The sequence below is a fragment of the Myxine glutinosa genome, chromosome 7, assembly GCF_964187855.1.
Source record: "Myxine glutinosa chromosome 7, kmMyxGlut1.1, whole genome shotgun sequence".
Lineage (NCBI taxonomy): Eukaryota > Metazoa > Chordata > Myxini > Myxiniformes > Myxinidae > Myxine > Myxine glutinosa.
In genome coordinates, this window is record NC_136267.1 from 80783208 (window position 1) to 80810782 (window position 27575).

The 27575-nt window shown below is 43.5% G+C and overlaps 1 protein-coding gene across 5 annotated transcripts in view; it reads right to left on the reverse strand.

The window, feature by feature from the left end:
• LOC137431352 (receptor-type tyrosine-protein phosphatase N2) overlaps positions 1 to 27575 on the reverse strand; it is a 261049-nt gene that overhangs the window by 57427 nt on the left and 176047 nt on the right. For 2 of the 5 annotated variants that reach the window (XM_068122586.2, XM_068122589.2), the window contains 4 exons: positions 21073 to 21137; positions 18922 to 19140; positions 17844 to 18041; positions 484 to 631 (listed from right to left, as the gene is read on the reverse strand). In XM_068122586.2, the coding sequence (XP_067978687.2) occupies positions 484 to 631; positions 17844 to 18041; positions 18922 to 19140; positions 21073 to 21137 (630 nt within the window). Of the gene's footprint in view, positions 1 to 457; positions 632 to 17843; positions 18042 to 18921; positions 19141 to 21072; positions 21138 to 27575 lie in introns of all 5 variants that reach the window. The other 3 variants (XR_010985252.2, XM_068122588.2, XM_068122587.2) reach the window with 3 other exon arrangements.

The following is a 27575-nucleotide window of genomic DNA, read 5'->3' on the forward strand; positions in this document are numbered from 1 at the left end:
CAAGCTCCGTTTTAAAACTAATTAAAACCCCGGGGGGATTGTCACTGTACTCGCAAGCCGTTCGCCGTTCGCTTTGGCGTTGCGAATGGACCAAAACATTTCATGGACCAAACCATTTCATGTAAAGCGTTCGCCGTTCGCTTTGGCGTTGCGAATGGACCAAAACATTTCATGAACCAAACCATTTCATGTAAATAGAGGGGGGGATATAATTTTAGATATAGATATAGTACGGGCATGCCCTAGTAGTTGATAAAGAAACGAAGTCATAGCCAGTTAAAAACCTTGGAAGCATGATAACATTAAAGGCAGTAAAAGGAAAATCCCTGCAAACAAGAAGTAGATCATGAGATAAAAAATAAAAATAAAGTGAAAACAAATAAAGAAGCAGAAAAAAAAGAAGCAAACGACTGCAAAGTCATGAGCAGAAAAGAGATGCTGCTACATCCACCCTCACCCTCGAGAATAAAAAGAGTGCCGTACATGGTAAGGCATCGGTGGTGCGGTTCTTGGTCTTATTACTGTCAGTTCGGGCAAAAGAGCAGGAACTTGGCTCGGCCTGGTACGTGCAGAGTGTCTCCCATTCCTGCTGCAGACGATATGCATTCTGCAGGTGATCTTCCATGTAAGACTGCGCACAAACATGAGAATAACTTTGTTTTAACATGTGTTAAAACAAAGGAGGCTTTAAAAAAATATTTTTTTTACAAGGTTCACAAAGAACAAAAGGGTATGGGGAGAATGGACACACACAAAGAGGGAAGTTGTGGGTGACAATGGTGGGGCAAAAGACAATGTGTCCATGTCGCAGATGGCAATTGTCCATCCCAGATCTTCTCCCTGTTTGATCATGCAGCAAAGGCTGTAATGGGACTAAATCTGGTGTCCTCACCAATCACAATTAGGGGTGTATCATTAACCCATATATACAGTGTTATGGGAATGACTTATAGGAGATAACTTTGCATAGGACAGGTTAGTTATTTCCCATATTAAATGTATCAGCATAAGTGTGAGGTATTTTAATTGTGATGTTAGATATGCATCATTGTATGTACGGAAAGATGTCCTCTACCCATCCCAGTGTTTGTGTCTCAAACCACCATCCCTTTAAACCCCTTTTGCATGTCGTTTTCTTTGTAATATGTATGTTATGTCCTTTAGAAGCGACCTGGGAGGCCATCAGGCATGAGTTTGGACGGGAAACGTTGAGGCATCACACAATCAATGTGGAGCATCTGTGTGAAAAGCCGGTGGTTGGCGTTTCGACCCATCAAATTGGGTCATAAGCCAAAAGTGGCTGAGAGTAGAGGGTTACCTTGTCTAGCTTGCCAGCAAAGGGTTTACCTTGTGTAGCTTTTCTTGGCTGTTTTACACAGCTTTCTTTGACTGCAAAAGCATGCAGGAAATTTATTTGATAATTCTAGACACCTGGGGTAATTGACTAGATGAGAGCTGATTGGTTATTCCCTACAATTATGGGTGAGAGATGTGATTTTTTTTTTTTTTTTTTTTTTTTTGTATACAAGCTCGTGAAAGAGCGAACATTAATCACACAGAAAGACAAACAGACACATAAAACAAATAACATCGGGAGCAGTAGACAAGATGGGGAGAGAGGGGGAAGGACACAAACACAACATTTGAGAGCAGGGACCGAGAGACATGGAGACATCAAGAGAACTGTGGGAGGGAGAGGGCTTTGGGGGAGAGGCATGGGAGGGGGGGGGGGGGGGGTGGGAGAGGTATAAAACATATGGACACTGCCAGGAAAATGGACAGGAAAATGGACACTGCCAGCTTCCAGGAAAGAAGTTGGAATTTCAAACAAGGTGGATCTGGGGTGAATTAGTGGGGGTAGAAAAGATCAAGGTTTTGGATGGGGGAAGATAAGAGATGGTGGTGAACAGCTGTTTTAAAGACCTGGAGGGAGGAGTGTGATTGAAGTGAGTGCGGGAGTTTGTTCCAGAGGCGAGGGAAAAGGGGAATGAAAGAGTGAAGGTGAGTAGAGAGCCGAGATTTCGGCAGTTTAACCATCAGAGGGTGGCTGGCAGATCTTGTGCGACCTGTAGGAAAATTTGGGGGACAGAGCACAGAGAGAGCTGGGGGAGCAAGGCCGGAGAGGAGTCGGGAGAAGACTGAAAGACCACCTACCTGCCTGCGGTGAGTGAGTGAAAGGCCCTCAGAGATAGCTTCATCGCAGGAGATTCCAATGATTCTGAAAGCTTTGGATTCAACAGCATGAAACCGAGCCAGGTGTGAGGCAGGATCACCAGCCCATAGGGGAGAACAGTATTCTATTGAGCTGCGGATGAAAGCCTTGTATGTGGTGAGGAGCTCAGGTGTGCCTAGGAAGGACTTCGCACGACGGAAGATGCCCAGTCGGCGACTGTCTTTGGAGGCCAGCTTGGAAATGTGGTTTTCCCAAGAAAGATCATGGCAGATAGTGAGACCCAAAAGCTTGAGCGACAGAACTTCTTGGAGAGGATTGTTGAGAAAGTAGATGGGAGGGTTGTCCAGTCGATCTTTTCGGAGAGACATAGTAAGAGTGTGAGATTTGTCAGGATTGAAAGACATGTTCCACTTGTTTGACCAGTCTGTGATTTTGTCCAGGTCTTCAGAGAGTGAGGAGGCTGCAGACTGCCGATCTGCGGGAAGAGGAATGGAGCGGCAGAGAGTGGAGTCATCAGCAAAGAGATAGAGAGGATTTTCCAGAGAGTCGGAGAGATCATTGATAAAGACCAGAAAAAGCACAGGGCCCAGCACACTGCCATGGGGAACTCCAGCCTGAACAGGAAGGGGAGATGAGAGAAATCCATTCAGGGCCACACGTTGACGACGACCAGAGAGGAAGTCCGCAAGCCATGCATGGAGATTTTCATGGATACCATAGGAGGAGAGTTTGGTGAGCAGAGCTGGGTGCCAGACCGTATCGAAGGCACGTGATATGTCAAGGGAGACAGCTCTGATTTCCTGAATTTGAGTTGAATTTGAGTTGAGGCATTCGGCTTTGTCACGTGCGATGTCAACTGTGTGGCCATTTGAGGTAAGGGAGGGGATGGAGGGGGAACAAACACCAGAAACGGCTTTGTCACGTGCGATGTCAACTGTGTGGCCATTTGAGTTAAGGGAGGGGATGGAGGGGGAACAAACACCAGAAACGGATTTGACCAGATGCCACCAGGATTTGGAGGAAGGAGACAGGTTTGTTTGCTTTGGATTCAACAGCGTGAAAGACATTTTGAAAGCTTTGGATTCAACAGCGTGAAGCCGAGCCAGGTGTGAGGCAGGAGCACCAGCCCATAGGGGAGAACAGTATTCCATTGAGCTGCGGATGAAAGCCTTGTATGTGGTGAGGAGCTCAGGTGTGCCGAGGAAGGACTTCGCACGACGGAGGCTGCCCAGTCGGCGACTGGCTTTGGAGGCCAGCTTGGAAATGTGGTTTTCCCAAGAAAGATCATGGCAGATAGTGAGACCCAAAAGCTTGAGCGACAGAACTTCTTGGAGAGGATTGTTGAGAAAGTAGATGGGAGGGTTGTCCAGTCGATCTTTTCGGAGAGACATAGTAAGAGAGTGAGATTTGTCAGGATTGAAAGACATGTTCCACTTGTTTGACCAGTCTGTGATTTTGTCCAGGTCTTCAGAGAGTGAGGAGGCTGCAGACTGCCGATCTGAGGGAAGAGGAATGGAGCGGCAGAGAGTGGAGTCATCAGCAAAGAGATAGAGAGGATTTTCCAGAGAGTCGGAGAGATCATTGATAAAGACCAGAAAAAGCATAGGGCCCAGCACACTGCCTTGGGGAACTCCAGCCTGAACAGGAAGGGGAGATGAGAGAAATCCATTCAGGGCCACATGTTGACTACGACCAGAGAGGAAGTCCGCAAGCCATGCATGGAGATTTCCATGGATACCATAGGAGGAGAGTTTGGTGAGCAGAGCTGGGTGCCAGGCCGTATCGAAGGCACGTGATATGTCAAGGGAGACAGCTCTGATTTCCTGTTTGGCAATGAGGACCTCCATCCATTGTTGAGACAGCAGAAGCAGCATGTCCAGAGTAGAGTGACCTGGTCTGAAACCAAATTGATGATGAGAGATCAAGCCATTGGAGAAGAGGAAAGATTTCATATCCGAAGCAATGATGGATTCCATGACTTTGCTGATAATTGGGAGCAGGCTGATTGGTCTGTAGTTGCAAGGATCTGTTTTTGCACCTTTTTTGTGTAAAGCGGTAATGTTAGCTGATTTCCAGGATGCTGGCAGATGACCTTGAGCAAAAGATAGGGTGAAAAGAACAGAGAGAGGGTGAGATAGAGCGGCAGAGCAGGATTTTAGGACCTGTGGGCTGATGCCGTCTGGTCCAGTTGCAGAATCAGAGTCGAGGTTTGACAAAAATCCTCCACCTTGTCAGGAGAGAAGGACACAGAGTCCAGGAGCAGTTGGGTTCGACTGGGAAAGGTGGGAACAGAGAGAGATGGGTTTGGGACTAAGGATTTTGAGGCAAACACAGAGTTGAGGCATTCGGCTTTGTCACGTGCGATGTCAACTGTGTGGCCATTTGAGTTAAGGGAGGGGATGGAGGGGGAACAAACACCAGAAATGGATTTGACCAGACGCCACCAGGATTTGGAGGAAGGAGACAGGTTTGAGAGTTCATTCTTGAGTGAGGAGAGATAGTGCTTCCTGGCACTCCTGAGGGTAGACACACACTTGTTCCGAGCTTGGTGGAAGGAACTGAGATTGCCTTCAGTTGGATTAGCCTTCCAAGAGGCAAAGGCAAGTTGTTTCAGGGCAACTGCCTCACCACAACATTCAGTGTACCATGGACGGGAGGAAGGGTAAGACAACTGAAGGCGAGATGGGATAAATCTGTGCATGAGAGAGATCAGTTTGCTTTGGAAGAATTCCCAGGAAGAATTGATGTCAGAGGCAGTGGAGATGGGAGACCAATCCAGACGATTGATGGCTGCTTGAAGACCGTCCCAGTCAGCCTGAGTGAAATGCCAGACACGTCGACGCTGAGGAGGCTCTCTGAGAATGGCCAGAGAGATGTCCACTTTGACAAGCACATGATCAGAAGAACCGATTGGAGCAGAAGAAGAGCAGCAGACATTAGCAGGGAAGTTTGGCATAACCAAGTCTAGAAGAGAAGATACTCCATTGGCTGAGATCCAGGTCGGGAAATTGACAGATTGTGTCAATCCCAGTGAGTCACAGAAGTCCTTTGCTGAGGTGCCATGACTGGTGAGAGAGGAACCCACACCCAAACAGGTGGCATGATGACAGTTGAAGTCACCACATATGAGGAAGAGAGAGTTGGGATGAGTGGATAGAAGTTGGTCCATGTTGTCAGACAGTGAAATGTAGATGGAGTCATCACTGTTTGGGGGACGGTACAGAACACATATGAACAAAAGGTGGGAGCGGAGAGGAAGCCGTAGCCAGAGGTACTCCTGGGGGTGAGGAGGAAAGAGGGCAGTGCAAGGAGAGTGAGGAAGAGAGTTTTTGATAAAGATAGCCACCCCACCACCAGGCCGAGGCTCAGGTCTATCATACCGGAGGAGGGAGTAACCAGGAAGAGATGTTAAGGAATCAGAGACATCTTGAAGGAGGAAAGTCTCTGTTAAGCAGATCAAGTCTGGATTGTCAGAATCAACCTGTATGGAGAGATCAGTCAGGTTTGAGCGAAGGCCCCGGATGTTTGAGGTCCATACCGTTAATGAAGAGAGAGGGGGAGCATTGGGTACAGGACAGGGGAGGGGAGGAGTAGGGTAAGATGAAGGATGAGAGGGGGAGGTAGGAAGAGCAGTTGATAGTGTGTCAGATATTGCAGAAGAGTTCCAAGAAAGGGAAGGATGAGGAGGATGAAAGGTTTGATGGTGAAGGGATGAGGCACAGTGAGGGGTTGTTTGAGGGGGGGCAGAGGAAAGTAGAAGGTTTGGGGGGGTGGAGGTATGAGATAGAAGGGAGACGAAGTGGGGAGGAGGCAGCTTGGAGGAGGAGGGGGGAGGAGGGAGAATTGGAGAGGAATGGTATGGGGGGAGAATTGAATGGGAGGGGTTGGGGGGGAGTTTTGAAGGGGAGGAGTGAGGGGGGAGTTTAGGAGGGGAGGGGCAAGGGGGGAGTTTTGGAGGGAAGGGGCAAGGGGGAAGTTTAGAAGTGGAGGGGCAAGGGGGGAGTTTAGGAGTGTAGGGGCAAGGGGGGTGATTTGGAGGGGAGGGGCAAGGGGGGAGTTTAGGAGGGGAAGGGCAAGGGGGGAGTTCAGGAGTGGAGGGGCAAGGAGGGGATTTGGAGGGGAGGGGCAAGGGGGGAGTTTAGGAGTGTAGGTGCAAGGGGGGGGATTTGGATGGGAGGGGCAAGGGGGGGATTTGGCTGGGAGGGGCAAGAGGGGAGTTTAGAAAGTGGATGATTAATGAAAGACGAACATTGATAACAAATTGGGTTTGTTGTGATTTTCAAGTTAGCAATCCGATTCAGAACGATGGAGGAGGGATGGAATGAATGTGAATTTAGACCATGTAGTGAGGGAGACGTATAAGATATTGAATTTCTTATTTTTGAATTGGAATCAGTTGGAGAGGAAATTGAGAAAAGCCTTTTAAATAGGAAGAAAAACAGCGTGTTGTAATATACAACTGAATAAAACACAGAAGGGGAAAGGTTAAACATATTTAAATAATATTTAAACAGAACTGTGAACAATCTTATCTGCATAAAATACCAACGGGGGGAGAGCCGAGAGGGACCACCACGAGTCACGTGAACAGGGCAAACGGTGGATGGCAAGGAGATAATGGGGGCGGGGCGAACAGCACACCTGGACAGAAAATACAGGATGAGACAACAGTACACGTGGAGAAAGGAAAATAAATGTTTTTGGGTTTTTTTTGGTTTTTTGGGGGGGGGGGGGGGTGGGGATTTAGAACGTTAGACAGAGTATTATGTTCGGGGTAGAAGGGAAAAAACTAAGAGCCAAGCAAAACACGCTTAAGTTAACAAAACACCGACGGGGGTACAACTACAAGGCCACACACGAGGAGCAGAACACGATTAATTAATTACGAGTTACAGGAAATTCAAACCAAAACTAACTATAATCAAACAATATCGCATGGACGATAAAATAAGGAGTTGAAATTTGACAATCTATCTGGGGAAATGGGGGAGAAACACGTGGTCGAAGAACGAACGAACGAATAAGAATGAATAAACGAATGAGAACAGAGAAGGAAATGTTTTTTTTTTGTTTTTTTTGAGTTGAGATTTACATAAGGAAGTAGGCTGTGGGGTGAAAAGACTGGGAAAACAGAGAACGAAAGTTATTGGATCACAAACGACGGACCGCTGAGAGAAAAACAAAGCCTCAAGGTTGTACAGTGTACACTGTACAAGGCCTCAAGACACGACACGAATTAACACGATTTTCAATACAGGTATGAAAGATTTGCACCGAAAATCTTCGTCGGGACAATATACGTACATACACCATAAAATAAATACAGTTATAACGAAAATACAAATGGGAACAATTACTTAACTTCGATTTCGATGGAGAGCGTGGAGAGCTGAGAATAAACGAACCCTCGCCAGCAAGACCGGAAACGGAAGGTTGTTGTTATTTACATGTTAACTGCTATTGGCATTGCACGTGGTACATCCTTCGGAGTCTCGATGATGCGCGTTTCTATCTACGCTGTTTCTGATGATTTGCCAACTGTGGTGTTCACCGACAATACGAGTAATGAGAGACAAGATGAAGGCAGATGCATCACAAACATGCAACGTGCTTCATTCATAGTGGCTCCGAACATGCACCACCCATTAGGCGGCACTGAAGCATCTACATACAGTAATGTACATACAGCAACATAAAGCACACTTCCTCCCTCTCTAAATAGCTAGAGTTTAAACAGACAAAACCATCCAAATGCTGAGGATGCTTTCTGAAGTGTGCAGGTCAAATAGGGCGAGACGAGGAGACACAGAAACAGATTCTCCCTGATTTGATAGGGGTGACATATCAGAAAAACCCAGCACATTTTGAGCATCATGTGCACCAGGTATAAGGGTTTGTGTATTTCCTCTGGTCAGAACTGACTCAGACACACACCCAAGACCAACTGACCTAGTTAGCGCTAGAATGTCCAGCATTGCCGATTCCACAAAACCTGATTACTTTTTTTTGTGCAGCAAGTTCAGAGAAGCAATACAAACAAATGGCTGTGCCAAAATACGATCATGAATTTGGTTAACGTGCCGTTTCCACACTTTTCCATCATCAGTTTCAACCGTGTAGTTAGCTGGTCTTAGTACCAATGAGACAACTGACGGTACCCACTTACATTTGTGAAAGTAATCACTTACATCATAGGCTGACCGACCTTGAAGGTATGATTAAGTTTGGACCACGACACAAACCGACCAGGTCTCAACAAATCCAGTCTATATCTCAATAAACATCAGTCTATATCTCAATAAACATCAGTCTATATCTCAATAAACATCAGTCTATATCTCAATAAACATCAGTCTATATCTCAATAAACATCAGTCTATATCTCAATAAACATCAATCTATATCTCAATAAACATCAGTCTATATCTCAATAAACATCAGTCTATATCTCAACAAACATCAGTCTATATCTCAATAAACATCAGTCTATATCTCAATAAACATCAGTCTATATCTCAATAAACATCAGTCTATATCTCAATAAACATCAGTCTATATCTCAATAAACATCAATCTATATCTCAATAAACATCAGTCTATATCTCAATAAACATCAGTCTATATCTCAATAAACATCAGTCTATATCTCAATAAACATCAGTCTATATCTCAACAAACATCAGTCTATATCTCAATAAACATCAGTCTATATCTCAATAAACATCAGTCTATATCTCAATAAACATCAGTCTATATCTCAATAAACATCAGTTTATATCTCAATAAACATCAGTCTATATCTCAATAAACATCAGTCTATATCTCAATAAACATCAGTCTATATCTCAATAAACATCAGTCTATATCTCAATAAACATCAGTCTATATCTCAATAAACATCAGTCTATATCTCAACAAACATCAGTCTATATCTCAACAAACATCAGTCTATATCTCAATAAACATCAGTCTATATCTCAATAAACATCAGTCTATATCTCAATAAACATCAGTCTATATCTCAACAAACATCAGTCTATATCTCAATAAACATCAGTCTATATCTCAATAAACATCAGTCTATATCTCAATAAACATCAGTCTATATCTCAATAAACATCAGTCTATATCTCAATAAACATCAGTCTATATCTCAACAAACATCAGTCTATATCTCAATAAACATCAGTCTATATCTCAATAAACATCAGTCTATATCTCAATAAACATCAGTCTATATCTCAATAAACATCAGTCTATATCTCAATAAACATCAGTCTATATCTCAATAAACATCAGTCTATATCTCAATAAACATCAATCTATATCTCAATAAACATCAGTCTATATCTCAATAAACATCAGTCTATATCTCAACAAACATCAGTCTATATCTCAATAAACATCAGTCTATATCTCAATAAACATCAGTCTATATCTCAATAAACATCAGTCTATATCTCAATAAACATCAGTCTATATCTCAATAAACATCAGTCTATATCTCAATAAACATCAGTCTATATCTCAATAAACATCAGTCTATATCTCAATAAACATCAGTCTATATCTCAATAAACATCAGTCTATATCTCAATAAACATCAGTCTATATCTCAATAAACATCAGTCTATATCTCAATAAACATCAGTCTATATCTCAATAAACATCAGTCTATATCTCAATACACATCAGTCTATATCTCAATACACATCAGTCTATATCTCAATACACATCAGTCTATATCTCAATACACATCAGTCTATATCTCAATACACATCAGTCTATATCTCAATAAACATCAGTCTATATCTCAACAGCAGTTGTATCGCTTGTTGAAGGGTGGACTGCATTCCCAAAATTGAGCAAAAAAACATCAACAATTGTTTAGAAAGATGACCCCTTTCCTCGATGCAAAACATGTTTCAACAAGTTAACGAACAACTCAGCTTGGCCGTTCGTTTCTGGGTGGTATGGTGCTGATTTGAGATGCTTGACATCATTCTGAACCATGAAGTAATTGCAAACACCAGAAACAAACTGATGCTCATTATCGGAAACCAACACTTCAAGTATTTTCCTTTGCTTGAAAATACATATGAGTGGTTTCCACATTCATCAAAATAAAAGGAATGCAGACATTGTGTGCTGATGCTATTCTCAGAGGGAGAAGTGCATCGAAATCTTGTTTATGATGGACAAAGTGTGTAACAAACAACCTGAAATGATGTTTTGAAATGGTTTATGTGATCCAATTTGCTGGCAGTGCTCAGTCAGATGAGCACCCCAAAAATGAGTATGGCTTTTGCTGTTATTCACATATCACTCTGTGTAAGAGGTGGGGGAGGGGGGAAGGGAAGGAGGGGGAGGGATCAGTGTAAGGGGTGGGGGAGGGGGAGGGGAGGGAAGGAGGAGGAGGGATCAGGATGCTCACGATCAGTTGTGAACGTTTCTATAGGTAAGCATTCACCTTGAACAGTTTGCCACGACAGCGGAAGGTGCTGCTCGGGCCACCGAGAGCCAGAATGGGCCCTGGGGCAATACTAAGTCTTGGGTCCCCTTCCATGTTTTTAAACAACCTATACAGAGGTTTCCATATTTCGTCGTCAGAAACACACCATGTGGGAAGTTGGGGTGTTATTCACTTATTCATATATGCGGATTCGTTTCTTCACTAATTTCATCTGGATGAGATATGGCCAACACTCCTATGTTCAATTAAGTCATTACATCATCACCACGATTATCCTTATGTAAATTGTTCCCACAGAAGTTTATTTTACAGGGGAGGGTGGTACTGCCCATGGCAATGGCATTCCGGGAAATCATCCTGAATGGCTTGGAGGGAGACACAAAATAAAGCTGCCTCGCTGGTGTTTTGTCGTCACAAACAATCATTATATGAAACAAAAATAACTGACGCACTAATTACAGGCCACTATTAGGTCTTGGCCCCAGGGTGGATACTCCCCATGATCCCCCCTCTCTGCACCCCCTGGGTGCTGCCAAAGCTAGCTCTCAGCCAAAGCAGACATTAATATTTTGACCAGCACTGGCACTCAATTTCCCCCTCTATGCAGAAAAAAAATGCTAATTATTACGTGATGGCATGGGCTTGGTAATACATTAAGGTGGGACAAGATGCTCATACATATAAAATATTGGTGTAGCTACATGGGTTCATCCAATTGCCCGGTACAAATATGGCGGATTGCTTCAATGCAACCATAATGGGCATCTTGGTCTGCCTTCCCGGGCTGTATTATGGGTCTTTTCACTCCGATAACATGCTGGTGGGACCGCTGAATCAGTTGGGCATTACACTCATTTGAACTGCGTGCCTTGTCTCTAACTCATGGCCAAGCAAGCCAAAAGATATGTGGTACAGTCTGAATTGATGCCGTTAATAGCCATAGCCAATTAAAAGGGGTTTCCAAATTACAAACAAATGACCACCACAACCCAAATTCACCTCGGGACCAAGTACGAGGATATTTAATTGCAACAAGAATAATGGTCATGGGGAGGGAATACACACAAAGCAATAACAATCAGTAATAATAAAAACCCCTTAACCCACTACTGACATACCCACAAAACCAGCAATGAACGGGATTCCTTACATGCCGAATGCTTTAATCTTGGTCCACATTCACAACATGGTACGGGAATCCACAAGACAAAAGAAATACCAGTACTCCTGGCAGAATCCTGCAGGATGCTCCTGGCACAGTCCCGGGTTGCTCAGTAGGGTGAATGGCCCATCATGTTCCATGCTCCTGAGTTTGAAGAAGAGGAGAGGGCATGCCTTTGGCACAGGCAATGTGTGGCTCTGGCTGAACAGGAGCGGCAAAGAAGCACTGCTTTGCCTAGACCTCCACCCGTCACCTGCCCCCTGCCGTTTATCACCTCTGGTAATGATGTGCTCACTCCTCTCCTCGCATTGGTTCATTGGCCTGGTCTCGGGGCATGGTCACCCTCACACGACTCTTCCGCCAATGTTCTGGTTATTCGGTTGGCAGATACAGCCATCGAGCCAATGTCTCCCGCAATTGCCTAGACCTCCACCCGTCACCTGCCCCCTGCCGTTTATCACCTCTGGGAATGATGTGCTCACTCCTCTCCTCGCATTGGTTCATTGGCCTGGTCTCGGGGCATGGTCACCCTTACACGACTCTTCCGCCAATGTTCTGGTTATTCGGTTGGCAGATACAGCCATCGAGCCAATGTCTCCTGCAAAAAATAGTGCTGACGGCCTAGCGAACTCTTAAAAATAATATAAAGATGGATTTTAAAAGGTGAGAACATAAAACATGGGCTCGCAGAAATGGTGGTATTTAGACACAAACATTAGGATGGGAGGATGTCATTAATCTATCTAATACATATAATGACGCATGTATAATATCACAATTATTTACTTTACACGTATTATTTTACATTCATTAATATATAGCCCTGAGTGGGCTGACACTCGTCTCTTGAGGTTGTAGTTCAGACCTCTGTTGATTTTTGGGAACCTACCTGATTCCCTGGGAGGCCCCCTGATATGAAAACGAAGAATCAAAGACTGAGCGATCCTGCGAACCATCGAATAAAATGGCTTTATTGAGTTTCAGAGCAATCGGTTGGTAAATTAGGGACCAGTGTGGATCCAAAGTTTCAGGGGGTAACCCCCTTGGGAGGTCCCATGACCCAAAAACGAAAAATCCAAGCCCGAGCAATTGTGGGGGCTCCTGTTTTGTATTCATGTTTTGTATTCAAGTTTCAGAAAAATCAGCCAGGTGATGAGGAAGGAGTAACAAAAATATCAAAAGGTTAATGGATGGACGGACAAATGGACGGACAGACAGACCTCTGGACATCACGACTCATTGTACAAGTTAATCTCTTCAGTATACTGACCATTTTTCATTTGAGGTTATTACCTCTGCCACCAAAGGTGGATGGAGGTTATGTTTTCACAACAAGTTGTGGACGGATATCTCAACAAGTTGTGGACGGATTCGGATGAAATTTGGTGGAGTTGTAGTGTATGTGACAAGGACGAAATTATTAGATTTTGGTGAAGTTCCGGATTCCGGATTCAGATCCGTCTAGTAGATTTTTTTTTACGTGATTCTTCACCATTGGGAGAGCAGGCCAAAAACGATACGTAGCAGGATATCTCAAAAAGTTATGGACGGATTTGGACGAAACTTTGTGGACATGTTGTGTGTGTGATAAGGAAGAATCGATTCGATTTTGGTGAAGATCTGAATATGGATTCGGATATGAGAATTATTTATTTTTTAAAGTGATTCTTCACCATTGAGAGATAGGGCTAAAACCAACATATAGCAGGATATCTCAAAACGTTATGGGCGGATTTGGACGAAACTTGGTGGACAGGTTGTGTGTGTGACAAGGAAGAATCGATTCAATTTTGGTGAAGATCCGGCTCGTATAAATTTTAAGTGATTCTTCACCATTGTGAGATAGGGCCAAAAACGATAGATAGCGGGATATCTCAAAAGGTTATGGACGGATGATTTTGATTAAATGTGATTCTGTATTGTGATTTTCTGCTGTATTCTAGGATACAAAACGTAAACTGTTCACCTGGCGGAGGTATGCTCTCTACTGAGTGCCGTTTTAGTTTGCTATAGAGTACCTTCAGTCAGGGAGCCCTCTGGTGTGGATATTCAGGATACTAAACATATAACTAGGACAGGAGAACGAGAGAACGAGAGAACGAGAGAACGAGAGAACGAGAGAACGAGAGAACGAGAGAACGAGAGAACGAGAGAGAGAGAGAGAGAGAGAGAGAGAGAGAGAGAGAGAGAGAGAGAGAGAGAGAGAAGGAAATAGAAGGAAATTCGTACACCACTGTACATTTTTCATGATTTTGTGTGTTAATACCCCAAATGTAATTTAAATAATTTTTGTGTTAATATCCTAGATTTCATTTCTCATTATTTTGTGTGTTTATATCCTAGATTGTCTTTTTTTTTTTTTTTGTGTGTTTATATCCTAGATTTCATTTTTCATTATTTTGTGTTTATATCCTAGATGTCATTTTTTTTTTTTTGTGTTTATATCCTAGATTTCATTTTTCATTATTTTGTGTGTTAATATCCGAGATTGCATTTTTCATTCATCTTGTTAATGAATACATTTTTAAAACAATATTTTTTTTCCTTTTTTTTTTTTACATTCAAATTTTAATACATTTTTAAGACAATTTAATTTAATACAATTAATACATTTTTCATGAATATCCTTTTGTGTGTTAATATCCTAGATGACATTCTTTATTCCAAAATATGACCCTTCAAAGCTATGTGGCATGCATGGATGACCTAAACTGGTGCTTTTGAAGGCCAAAGGATGTAAGCGTATATTTGAACTTAACCATTGACAATTTCATTTTTCATAAAATCGTTTAAAAAATTGGTTCGATGACAAATTAATGAAGTTTCAAGGATTTAATGCCAAATCAATATTAGACATGTGGGTACTTTCATGGATTCTTTCTTGCAAAGCTAAACAAAACGGAGTGATGTAGTCCACAGTTGACAGATTTATAGCATTAAGTATTGTTTTGAAAAGGATTATGGTATAAATACAATAAATGTTTGTGCCTGGCATGAAAGTACAGGATTTATGAGTTATATGGGCTAGGCTTCTTAAGCAATTAGCAAAGTGCCAAAAGGTGGGTAAAGCATAAATACGACCACAGGGATTATATTTTTTTAAAGACCCACAAATCTAAGAACATAATTCTGACATTAAACAGTTATATGCAAGAGGTTAAATAAAGTTCATTTTGGTTTTTCATATTCTATGAAAACAACGGAATGTAAAACAACTGAGATACAGAAACGATCTTGTCAACATATTATGTTCTTCATCGAAGGCTGAGCCTACAGAAGCTTTGGACTGTCCCGGACCTTAAATGGCTACTGACGGCATTCTGAATTTTCAAAGAAATACTAATAAATTTGAAATTGAAATTGCAAGTGCAGAGACGTAAAGGGTTGCTTGATAAGACTATAATCATTTTCCAGCAGAATATCTTTGAGCACAAGGGAAGTGTTCTTGAGAAGGAGGTACACATTGGTAAATACATGTGCCCATTAAATTAATCATAAATGTGATGAAACGAATTATGTCATGTAGTAGTAGTAGTAGTAGTAGTAGTAGTAGTAGTAGTACTACTACTACTACTACTACTACTACTACTACTACTACTACTACTACTACTACTACTGCTGCTGCTACTACTACTACTACTACTACTACTACTACTACTACCACCCAAACGCTTTTGTGCCAGGTCTTTCACGAATCAAATAGCCAGGCTGGCTTGGCGTTCAAATAATAACGGTGAATTGGGTAGAAACTATCTTCACAAAAGCCGCCCTGAGATACTGAACATCTACCAATGACCAGTGCTGGCTTAGGGGTCTTCCAATATCCGGGCGCACACATTGATGCCTCTCTCGCCCTTCCCATGAAACATCAGGGTGACAGTTTATAGTTGGGTCGAGATTCAAACTCAAACTGAACAGCTCAAATATGAATCTCCATGCCTTTGCCAGACCTCTGATGTATTGTTAAACCTGCAAATATTTACTTGTGCTATTGAACTGCTGATTGCATAAAAATGAGTGTCAAAATGACCTGTCAACATGACAAAATTTATACTTATTTTGTATAAATATAATTTTGGACACAATGAGCCCCCAACTTCTAAACACCCAACTTGAGAACACCTGGACTTATGAACCAACCCCCGTAAGATATATACTGTCACGTGACTGATACCACATATGACCACATATGACATAGATATATACCACATATGACCACCGAGAGTAAAATTCAGATGGCCAGCAATTCCCGCGTTGTTAAGGATGTGGTCACAAATCCCACTCCTGACACCATTTGTCGCATGACTGCTCTCAGTTAAGACCGAGAGTAAGCCATGGATGGCAAATCGAGCGTTAACTTTGAGGCGACGATCAAATACGGAATTTATATCTACGCACGGGAAGAGGAGAGAAGAAGAAGAAGCGGCAGTTTTTACCTGTCGGTCCCGCGTGGCAGCCTTCAATCCTGCAGGAGAGTAACTCAACTGAAGATGGAATTAGAATGTACAAAAATAATAGGTTTATTTAGCGGAACCGGAGAACAAGAATGCGATGGTAAATAAATGTTCTAAATTGGAGCGCTCCCACACCAGACGTCTAAAACACACAAGGGAATATTTAAATGAAAAGAAAGGGGTCATGCATGTGTGTGTGGGCTTATCTCAACTTGGCTGAGGTGTGACAGGGATCGTCAGGCCCCAAGTGCGCAGTCCAACGCGGCTCTGGGTGGTGGGAAAACCACCCGACCTTGGCGTGAAACCAGGCCTCGACGCGCCCGTGCTCGCGCGCTGCTAGGCCAGCGTACGCTGCTGCAGCATGCCTCGCGTCCCCGCACGATCGCTCGCGAGGTCCCGTACGTGAACGCAGGGAAGGAGGATCATCAGCGCTCCACCGTCTCTCCACCGTCCGTCGTCGCCCAACAAGCAAGGGTCCAAACGAGAAAAAGTCCAACGCAAGAAGGCAGTCCAAATGAGAGGGAACCAGAACAAGAAGGGGCCAAAATGCCAGCCTGCCAGTTGTTTTATCAGCCATCTCGTGATGTCAGCTCTCTCTCTCTCTCTCTCTCTCTCTCTCTCTCTCTCTCTCTCTCTCTCTCTCTCTGCCAATCAGTCCGTCGCCTCTCTACCTCTCGAATGTTCTTCCCACATCAGTCCTTTACCATTGGCTGAGTGCCTCGTGCTCTCCTTCACACGTCATCAGTCGGTGGCCAATCAGTATGTCGCTTCTTGTTCCCTTCTTTCCACCAATCCGAGGGAAGCTTCTTGCCCTCCCTTGGCCAATCACCAGTCCTTCCTTACTCTGGCCTTTGGTTGGTTGACTCCTGCCCAATAGCGAGTCCTTCTGGGCGTGGCTCCCGGCCTGCCTGTGCTATGTTTCATCACCATGCCGGCGCAATGCGCGGGCGCTTCCTGCCTGCACCTCTGGTGAGTTTTATTGTGGGGGGAATTTAATTAGTGTTTGTGCTATTGGGCCTACCTAGTATCTATGGTGTAGTGCCATACGGGACAATGGATAGATCACAGGTCTCACACACAGGGGAATTAGCATAATCCCTACTCTATTTAACACAAGGCCATCCTCATATGACTACAAAGATACACTTACACGAACAAACCACCGAAACAAACTTATTACATGTGGGGTTCCCTATCACGACAATCGGAGCATGATACCTACACAGATCTACCTGATATCTACTGACATGAAACCATATTTCTGGCTCGTCCTGTCTATATATGTATATATATAGACATATATATGTAAATTCACTTTTATAGTATCGATAAATGTCATAATTATTCACTGCGCCACCATCTTTGCTTTCTGATTTATCACCATCTCGAATTTAAGTACATATTGTAAAACAGAAACATGCAAATGGTTTCCATTTTCTAAAGACATATTAACTTCGAAATTGTATTGAGCAATATACTGTACATTGCTATGTGTTTATATAAACAAAATCCCAGGGCAAGTTTGAACCATCTTTGTTCAATGTCCTGTCTTTAGCAACTCTTGAGCAAATAAAGACTCACCAGAATGATGTGACCTGTTGAGATGTCCATATGCGAGGAGACCGGCTCTTCGCTCCATGATGATGTGCTGCTCCGAGATGAAGGGCTGTGCTGAGCGATGTCACTCACTTGTGACGAAACACTATTTCCACGAGAGGCTGGTAACTTTTCGGTCCCGCGCTCCATTCCACGTCCTGCCATTCGCTGCCGACAAAGTTCCTGGAAAACAATGAGTGCTTCTTTTCAGGTTGTCCATCTGTCCATCCGTCCGTGATAGGTTTTCATTACTGCGATAACTCGAGAATGACTGAAGGGATCTTAGTCAAACTTGTTTTCAATGAATCACAATGTAGTTGCAACTATAGGAAAGTATATTTTTAAAAAATGTAATGGTTAGAGCATCCGGTCTGAATCTGGGAGGTGGTTTGTTCAAACCCCCTGGCCACGTCATACCAAAGCATCCGGTCTGAATCTGGGAGGTGGTTTGTTCAAACCCCCTGGCCACGTCATACCAAAGCCTTTAAAAATGGCACGTGCTGCTTCTTTGCTTGACGTTCAGCATTTAAAATGATAAAAGCATGGACAATACCCATAGGTTGACAACCATGTAGAAGAGGAAATTCCTCCTTATGAAATGCCCCACTAAGTGCAGTGAGAAAGGTGACACCATTGTATGATATGCCACCCTGTGAAGTGACGTCACTTCCCCTACGTCCAGTGGCAGGGTTTGTCTCGTGTAACAGTCCTGTATTCTATGTCGTGTATTCATCTGTATGTCCATGTGTGTGGCAACTCCACTATGAGCCTTAGGTCCTGTAAAAGTAAAAAAAACGGAAAGATTGATCTTGTTTGATACATAAAATTTCACTCGTGTGTCAACCCAAATGACTGCTCTTCCTTAATATAGCATAATTACATCCCCCATAATTCAGGCAAGATAGTCAGGGAGTTCAACCTCCAATAGCCATACTCACTTCTGCATTTATACAGTACAGAAGGAAGGATAAAGAACAAAACAAAAAAGTACATCATCTTTTGTGCTGATCTTAGTGATTTTTAAATGTTCCCAAATAAGGTACGTCATGGTCCTTACAATCACCTGATAATCAGTGGGAGCATCTGTTGCTGAACCATCGTTGACATCACCAGGAAATGCCACCTTGTAGTTAGCTGGGTTTTCCCTACGTAGGCCCAAGATGATAGCAGTGGCGAGCAACACGCCGGCAGCACATGCCGTCAGTACAACTGCAGCAACGGTGAGGTGTGTGGGGTAGGAGGTTGCACGTGCTCGTGCTTGCACCTGCTGGGAGGGATGGCGCTGCAAAGTAATGTTGCCACAGATTGAGAAGCATCATTAAGCAGTACCTTCATTCTGAGCAATGATACAAGACACACTAGATTATTCAATGGCTTGACATCTCAAAAGCTACTGAACCAGATCAAATCCATGCAATAGCTTTGAAGATGTGTTCACCAGAACTCTCTTCTAAACTCTGAAAATTGTATTGCTTGTGTCTGTCAAAGTCTGTGTTTCCACCTGGCTGGAAGCAGGCTTATGTAGACTGTAGATCCTGTCTTATAAACGCTCCGTTGAGAAATCAGATCCTTCCAACTATCGGCCTATTCGCCTTCTACACATTATGAGTTTTTCACTCCCTGATTGAACTGAATCTCATGAGTCATATGGAAAACCACAACCTCCTAACTGATGCCCAATATGACTTTCAAGATTCAAGGTCTACTGGTGATGTTCTATCCCTAATCATTGAACATGTGACTAGGCCATTGGATCATCATGGGAAAGAAAGGGTTGCTGCTATTGACATCTCAAAGACTTGATAAAGTCTGGAACAAGGGCATCCAATGGCATCTCTGGACAGTTGATTGCTATAATTTCTAACTTCCTAGTAAATCGCCAAATCTCTGAGGTATATAAGAGACAATCGGCCCCTGTCCATAATATTAAATCTGGTGTAACTGAGGGCTCTATATCGGATCCTTGTTGTTCTTATTTTATGCAGATGACTCAACGCTGTATACTACCGATCCAAGAACCATGTCTCCTCCTTCTCGTGTTTCAGGCCAGTGCCACTCACAATCAGGACCTATAGTGTGATTAACTGAGGAAGTGACTGATTCGTTACTTTCAACCAAAATAAACTTGTTGTTAGCAACTAACCCTAACAACTAAAAGCCCTCGGGCACTCGGCTGGCTTTCTGTCTTCTGTCGTGTCTGTGTCTGTGTCTGTGTCTGTCTCTCTGTCTCTCTCTCTCTCTCTCTCTCTCTCTCTCTCTCCAAAAAGACTGTCTGGCAAACCTTTCCATCTACTTTATTTAACAATCCTCTTCAGGAGGTTCAGTCACTCAAACTTATTGGTCTCCCTATCATCCACGATCTTCCTTGGGCAAACCACATTTCAAAGTTGGCCTCCAAAGCCAGTCACCAACTGGGCATCCTCTGTCGTACAAAGTCCTTCTTTGGCACACCTGAACTCCTCACCACATACAAGGCCTTCATCCGCAGCTTGATGGAGTACTGCTCTCCCCTCTGGGATGGCCCCCCTGCCGACCTTTCACCTATTATAACACACTAGGTTTAAAGTGCTTGATTAAGCTGAGTTACCACAATAGTCGAGAGTTAACGTATAGCCTATAGCTGCATTATTGTATGTAGCGTTCGTACTTGTTTAATTTAGGGATTCTTAGGAAAGTCATTAATTGCTACGTTTCATTAATATTATTGTGCTTAAGGTAGACATTAGGGCTTAATAAATATTTCTTATAACGTTACCATTCTGTCTCCTGTCGTATGTTGGGTTCACCTTTAAAACAACACTAAAGGCACATCAGTGTCTTTATTTATTTTCTGCCGTGATGCCTTCTGGGTTACAGGTACGGTACACTCGCTGTCGTATCCTGAGGTCGACATGTAACAATATACTGTATACATCTTCATACCCATCTTCAGAATTTTGCTTCTGTATACTGAACATTGTTTTTGTCATTTTCATTTGTCCGTTATACCATAGGTCAGAACTCTGGTGCAGAGGTTCATGATACTGAACATGTAAACAGTAAAGCAAAACCGTTATAGGTTTTGGGGTGGGGTTAGTGAAGGAAAGGAAGAGGTAGACCAGAGGAAACACGTCCATTTTGGGGTGGTCACAAGGGGTGGGGCGGCATCTTAATGGCCTATCTTACTCTAAGTTTTTTCGAAATTAAAATACTTGATTTGGGATGTTGAACTCACCTCACCAACACCAATCTGGAGAATCTTAAGGCCCGTGCTGTTCTCTAGCGCAGTCTTGGCTCGTACTGTGGATAGGATAGCGAAGGAGAAATTAAGAGCCAATGTTGAGAAGACGTTTGTAACTGCCTCATAATTGGCAGCATCACTGCACCTCTACACAGAGACTGAGTACCCTCTTTGACCTTTAAAGTCAATAGAAGGGAGTTAAACTAGAGTTTAAATGTATGTTTGAATGTATTTCCTAATTTACTTATACTCTGAAAGAAATGAGTGTATAAAGTTAGTTATCGAGTTTCGTCAAGTTGTGTCTAACTTCTGGTGACATTCATGATCAGATAGCTCCAAACAACCTTCCCAAAGCTCTGGTTGCAGCCTCTACCCCCATCCATTCAGTGCATACAAGGTCTACCTCTTCCTCTTCTTCCCTTAACCATTCTTCCTTCATGGTTGATTTCTCTAGATTTATGCTTCCTGCGCACATGACGTGCCCAAAGTATGAGAGTTTCTGTTTTAGCATCAGCACTTCTAATGTGCATGGTGGCTAATTTATTCAAACACTGATTTGTTTGTTGTTCTTGCAGTCGATGGAATTTTAAACATTACTTTCCAACACCACATTTCAAAAATGATAAGCGTCTTCCTTTCTTTCTTCTTCACTATCCATGACTCACATCCATACATTGCCAAAGGATTCACCATCCTTCTCTTGGGTTGTATTATCACATCTTTGTCTTTCCAGATCTTTGTCAATCATAACTTTGCTGTTTTCCCCATAGCCACCTGTCTACGAATTTCTCCACATTTTCCACTCACTTCAAACTTAGAACACAGGAAGATAAAACTCTGTTCTTACTGGAGCTTGATGTTTAGTGTACAGGCTTCTTATCAGACATATCCCATCGTCTCCATTTCTCTCAACATATCCACATCAATTCTTAAACAACACAAGAACAGCACATACATCCGCCAGGCTGAACAGTTTACGTAAATTGTAAACCACTGTTAGGCTGGACCTACATCCCGACCTCAACCAAAATCACCTTGTTATTGTCAACGACCAAATTCATCCACCAAGTTTCATCGGAATCCTCCGTAATTTTTTGAGATATCATGCTACATATCGTTTTTTTGCCCTGTCTCTCAATGATGAAGAATCACTTAAAAATTATAGTATCCGGATCCGGATCTTCTCTAAAATCTAATCAATCTATTTGTCATTGTCACAAACCCAACCGATCCACCAAGTTTCGACTGAATTCGTCCATAATATTTTGAGACAGAAAGTGGTGAAAACATAATCTCTATACACCTTTGGAGGCAGAGGTAACAAGCGAAAGCTTAGATATCATATGAAAATACACAATTTGGCATCTGTCTGTCTGACCATGATACATTCGGTCGTTATTTATCCAATCTCAACCAAATTGGCCAGGGGGACAAAGGGTCACACAACGGAAGTTGTAACGACTTAATTCCCCCCCCTCCCTAAGAGTGTTTTCCACTTTGGGCGAAATCCATGTTAAGGTGTATATCCGTGTTAAGACAGCTAATCATGGCTTTTTCCCTCAACGCCGCTTCTAATAACAAAAGTGTTACACGCTGTTTTATATATGCTGATGACTTATGTGTCACTGCCCAAAGCACTGATTTTAAAACCGGGGAGAAAACGCTATCTGAGGCCTTGGAGGGACTGATATCCTACTATGAGGAAAACCACCTTCGCGCAAACCCAACAAAGAATGCAAGTTTGTGCATTCCACATCAGAAACCATGAAGCCAAATGCCAGCTTAAAGTAACCTGGTGTGGAGCAACACTGAGGCATTGCGACCACCCCACCTATTTAGGAGCCACTCTTGACCGATGCCTTACCTTCAAGAACCGCATCGAGAAGACAAAGACAAAAGTGAGCGCACGAAACAACATCCTGAATAAGCTCACTAACACAAGATGGGGAGCAAGCTCAAAAACATTGAGAACCAGTGCACTTGCTCTTTGCTATAGCACTGCTTAATACGTCTGCCCTGTATGGGAAAGATTTACTCATGCTAAGAAGATGGATGCCGTTCTGAATGCAAGCTGCCGATCTATCACAGGTTGTTTAAAACCAACAACACCAAGAGCCTATATATCTTGGAGGGTATAGCTCCCCCTGATATAATAAGAACAGTAGCCAGAAAGAAAGAGTGACTCCGTCAAACATCAGATGAGAGGCACTCTCTGCATGGTCATACACCTACACTCAGCCGCCTAAAGTCAAGGAAGAGCTTCATGAACAGTGTCGTTTCATTACAATCAACCCCATCTGAAGCCCGCATCGCTTTGTGGAAAGACCGGCTCACCAGTCTCGAACAACCCCCAGTGATGGAAATTCTACCTGATCAAAGCCTTCCCCCAGGTGCGAATTGAAACTGGGTAACATGGAAGTGCCTTAACAGACTTAGGACTGGTGTAGGTCGTTCAAAGGTGTCACTAAACAAATGGGAATATACAACCAGCCCGACAACTTGCGAATGTGGTGCTGAGCCACAGACTATGCAACATCTCCTGCAATGTCCACCGCTAGAGGAACCCTGCACTGTTGTAGATCTTGCCGAATTCAACAACAAAGCGCAAAAATGTGTCTAGTTTTGGTTGGGCCATGTATAGACTGTCCGTGGACACGAAAAGAAGAAGAATTACTTGTCGAATTTTACTTTCCTTGTATTGTGGATTTTGCTGTCCCGTCTTTGTGTTTGTGGGTTCGGGTTAACCCTTGCGTGTGTTACCGATCAGGTAAGACTTCAAACCTTCCTGCGCGTGTCACTACCACCAAGTTGAGTTTACCTAAACCACCAAGTTTACCACCACTACCGCCAGTGGCCTTGGAGTAGAGTTTGTTTCGGTCAATCGTCCTCTTGGGGTCTTAACCCCGGGGACACGACAATATTAATGTTATTACAATACAATATTAATACAATATTAATACTAATATTACAATACTTTCCCAAAGGGCTTTTTACTCCTTGGCCAAACACTGCGGTAATGTGCAGAAATAGCTTTTTGTGGAATTTTGTGGGGCAGCAATACCGGTAGTTAAAATATTACAAAAACCACAAATATGTATGATTGCCTTTTTAAACAGTTTCTGCTGCTGTTTAACACAAATGTAAGGGAGGAAACCGGTCTGACGTTCTTGATGCCTGCGCCTAGATCTACTGTAATCTATATACCCCAGAGATGACAATAACATGACCCTTTCTACCGCTCCTGTAGGAATTGGGTTTACTAGTCATACTAAAATACACAATTTGGTGTCTGTCTGTCTGTCTGTCTGTATTTTTGACTGAGATACATTTGGTCTTTACTTATCCAATCTCAACCAAACTTGACAACAGGACGAAGGGTCACATGATGGTGATTGTAGCGACTTCATTTGTCCCCTCCCCAAGGGGAGGTTTCCGCTTTGGGCAAAATCCGTGTTAAGGTGCATAAGTAGCTTATCATAATGATTCGTGGGGTACCCGTCCCAGAAGTAAAACATATTAAGAACCACATACAGGTATGATTACCTTTTTAAACAGTCGCTACTGTTGTTTAACACTAAACTGAAATGGAGGAAACCTGACGTTCTTGAGGCATTATATGAGGCTAGATCCACTATAATCTATATACTCCTGAGAGTATAATAACATGACCCATTTCTGCTGCTCCTGTAGAGAGTGGGTGTACTAGTAATCTATAAAACATAGATACACCTTCTTTTGATATTCCTTTGCTTTTTCCATTATCCACCTCAGATTTGTGATTTGACATCTAGTATCTCTTCTTCTTCTGAAACCTTCTTGCTCAACAGGCTTTTCTCGATAAATGATTTACCAATGTGCTGTGCTGTGCTGTCTTTCCCTCGCGGTCCCTCTGTGCTGTCTTTCCCTCGTGGTCCCTCTGTGCTGTCTTTCCCTCGCGGTCCCTCTGTGCTGTCTTTCCCTCGGGGTCCCTCTGTGCTGTCTTACCCTCGTGGTCCCTCTGTGCTGTCTTTCCCTCGTGGTCCCTCTGTGCTGTCTTTCCCTCGCGGTCCCTCTGTGCTGTCTTTCCCTCGCGGTCCCACTGTGCTGTCTTTCCCTCACGGTCCCCCTGTGCTGTCTTTCCCTCGCGGTCCCCCTGTGCTGTCTTTCCCTCGCGGTCCCCCTGTGCTGTCTTTCCCTCATGGTCCCCCTGTGCTGTCTTTCCCTCGCGGTCCCCCTGTGCTGTCTTTCCCTCGCGGTCCCCCTGTGCTGTCTTTCCCTCGTGGTCTCCCTGTGCTGTCTTTCCCTCGTGGTCCCTCTGTGCTGTCTTTCCCTCACGGTCCCTCTGTGCTGTCTTTCCCTCGCGGTCCCTCTGTGCTGTCTTTCCTTCGCGGTCCCTCTGTGCTGTCTTTCCCTCGCGGTCCCCCTGTGCTGTCTTTCCCTCGCGGTCCCCCTGTGCTGTCTTTCCCTCATGGTCTCCCTGTGCTGTCTTTCCCTCGTGGTCCCTCTGTGCTGTCTTTCCCTCACGGTCCCTCTGTGCTGTCTTTCCCTCGCGGTCCCTCTGTGCTGTCTTTCCCTCGCGGTCCCTCTGTGCTGTCTTTCCCTCGCGGTCCCCCTGTGCTGTCTTTCCCTCATGGTCCCCCTGTGCTGTCTTTCCCTCGCGGTCCCTCTGTGCTGTCTTTCCCTCACGGTCCCTCTGTGCTGTCTTTCCCTCGCGGTCCTTCTGTGCTGTCTTTCCCTCGCGGTCCATCTGTGCTGTCTTTCCCTCGCGGTCCCTCTGTGTTGTCTTTCCCTCGCGGTCCCTCTGTGCTGTCTTTCCCTCGCGGTCCCCCTGTGCTGTCTTTCCCTCGCGGTCCCCCTGTGCTGTCTTTCCCTCGCGGTCCCCCTGTGCTGTCTTTCCCTCGCGGTCCCCCTGTGCTGTCTTTCCCTCGCGGTCCCACTGTACTGTCTTTCCCTCGCGGTTGTCAGCTCTTTCACGAGCCTCGATTCAGTATTAAAAAAAAATTTAAAAAATGTACAAACATAAAGTAATCTAAAATTGCAGGAAAAATATTGGAGATATAACACGTTAAATTTTAAGGACATACTGTATGTGTCCTTTGGTCATTAAAGGGTTAATGAAGTCATCTATTCTGTGTTGAATGATCTTTAGTAATATCTTTTGAGCATGTGAAATCAAAACAATGGTTATGTTATTTGAACATTCTCTTGCATCCCCTCTCTTTGGCAATGGCATTCCTTTTCATTGGCAAATTGACTGTTTCCACCTTAATTTCAGCCACACAATCCTGCTCCAGATCTGTGTACAGATAAATAAATATAAATATGTATAAAGTATAGCCAATTATATGAAGGTGTGTTGACAATTTTCATGAAGTGGTGTTGTTATGCCTCCGTTGACGGAGTCGCCGGAGGCATTATGTTTTCAGGTTGTCTGTCCGTCCGTCCATGATACGTTTTCGTTTCCGCGATAACTTGAGAACGGCTGAAGGGATCTTCGTCAAATTTGGTACACTTATGTAGAACGATGAACTGATTAGATTTTGGGGTCAAGAGGTCGAAGGTCAAAGTCTGTAATATGTCTATAACTTGAAACCAGCTGAAGTGATCTAATTCAAACTTGATACAGGTATGTATAATTCTGTAAAGATTAACTGATTAGATTTTGGGGTCAAGAGGTCAAAGGTCAGAGGTCATGTCAGGTAGCAATGTGATAACTTGAGAACAGCTGAATGGATATAAAGCAAACTTGGTACAAGTATTATAATGATATAAAAATGTGGGCGGAGGCATATCGGTCGATGTCGTGACGTTGAAGTGTGCCGTTCTAGTTTTTCTTAATGTAGCTAATAGTAATATGCAACAATTTGAACAACTCGTATTCCAAGAGTACCATATAATGAAAAACTAGTATTGATGGTGAAGACAGCATCAATCTACGCCAGCGGACAGGTAGAACAATGGATGGAATCAGCATGCAGGATGTTGATTGAGGTGTGCTTACCACTGTCGAAAGCAAGGAGGAGCTGACGTTTTTGGAATCAACTCTTTGTCAGAGCAAATTAAAGAGATGGGATAGGGGTGAGGGTTGTTATAGCTGGGTGGGAGTGAGTCAGAGGTGGTGTGCGTCAGAGCAGGGTCAGGCACTAGGGAGCATTTTTATTTGTATAACTTTTTAAAGTTACTTCGGTTTATTTAACAAATGTCTTTCTTCCGCTTCTTGCTTGTTTCCCTATTATTTTCACTTTTCTCAACATCCCAGTCTCCTTCATGTATAACCCCTAAACCTGAAACTCTCCCTTTCAAAACTAACAAGGAGAGAAAGACATAAATTGTCATAGCCCCCATGATTTTAGCAATTTTGCTGTATGGAGTTAAAGGCCACCAGGTGGCCATCTTTGGTCAGATTACAAAACGAAATCTTCTGCATATGCATACTCTAATAGTCTAATGTATTGTCTTTTTGCGAAGTTTGAACAAAATCGGTCTATGCATGGCTGAGAAATGGTTGGGGACACGTT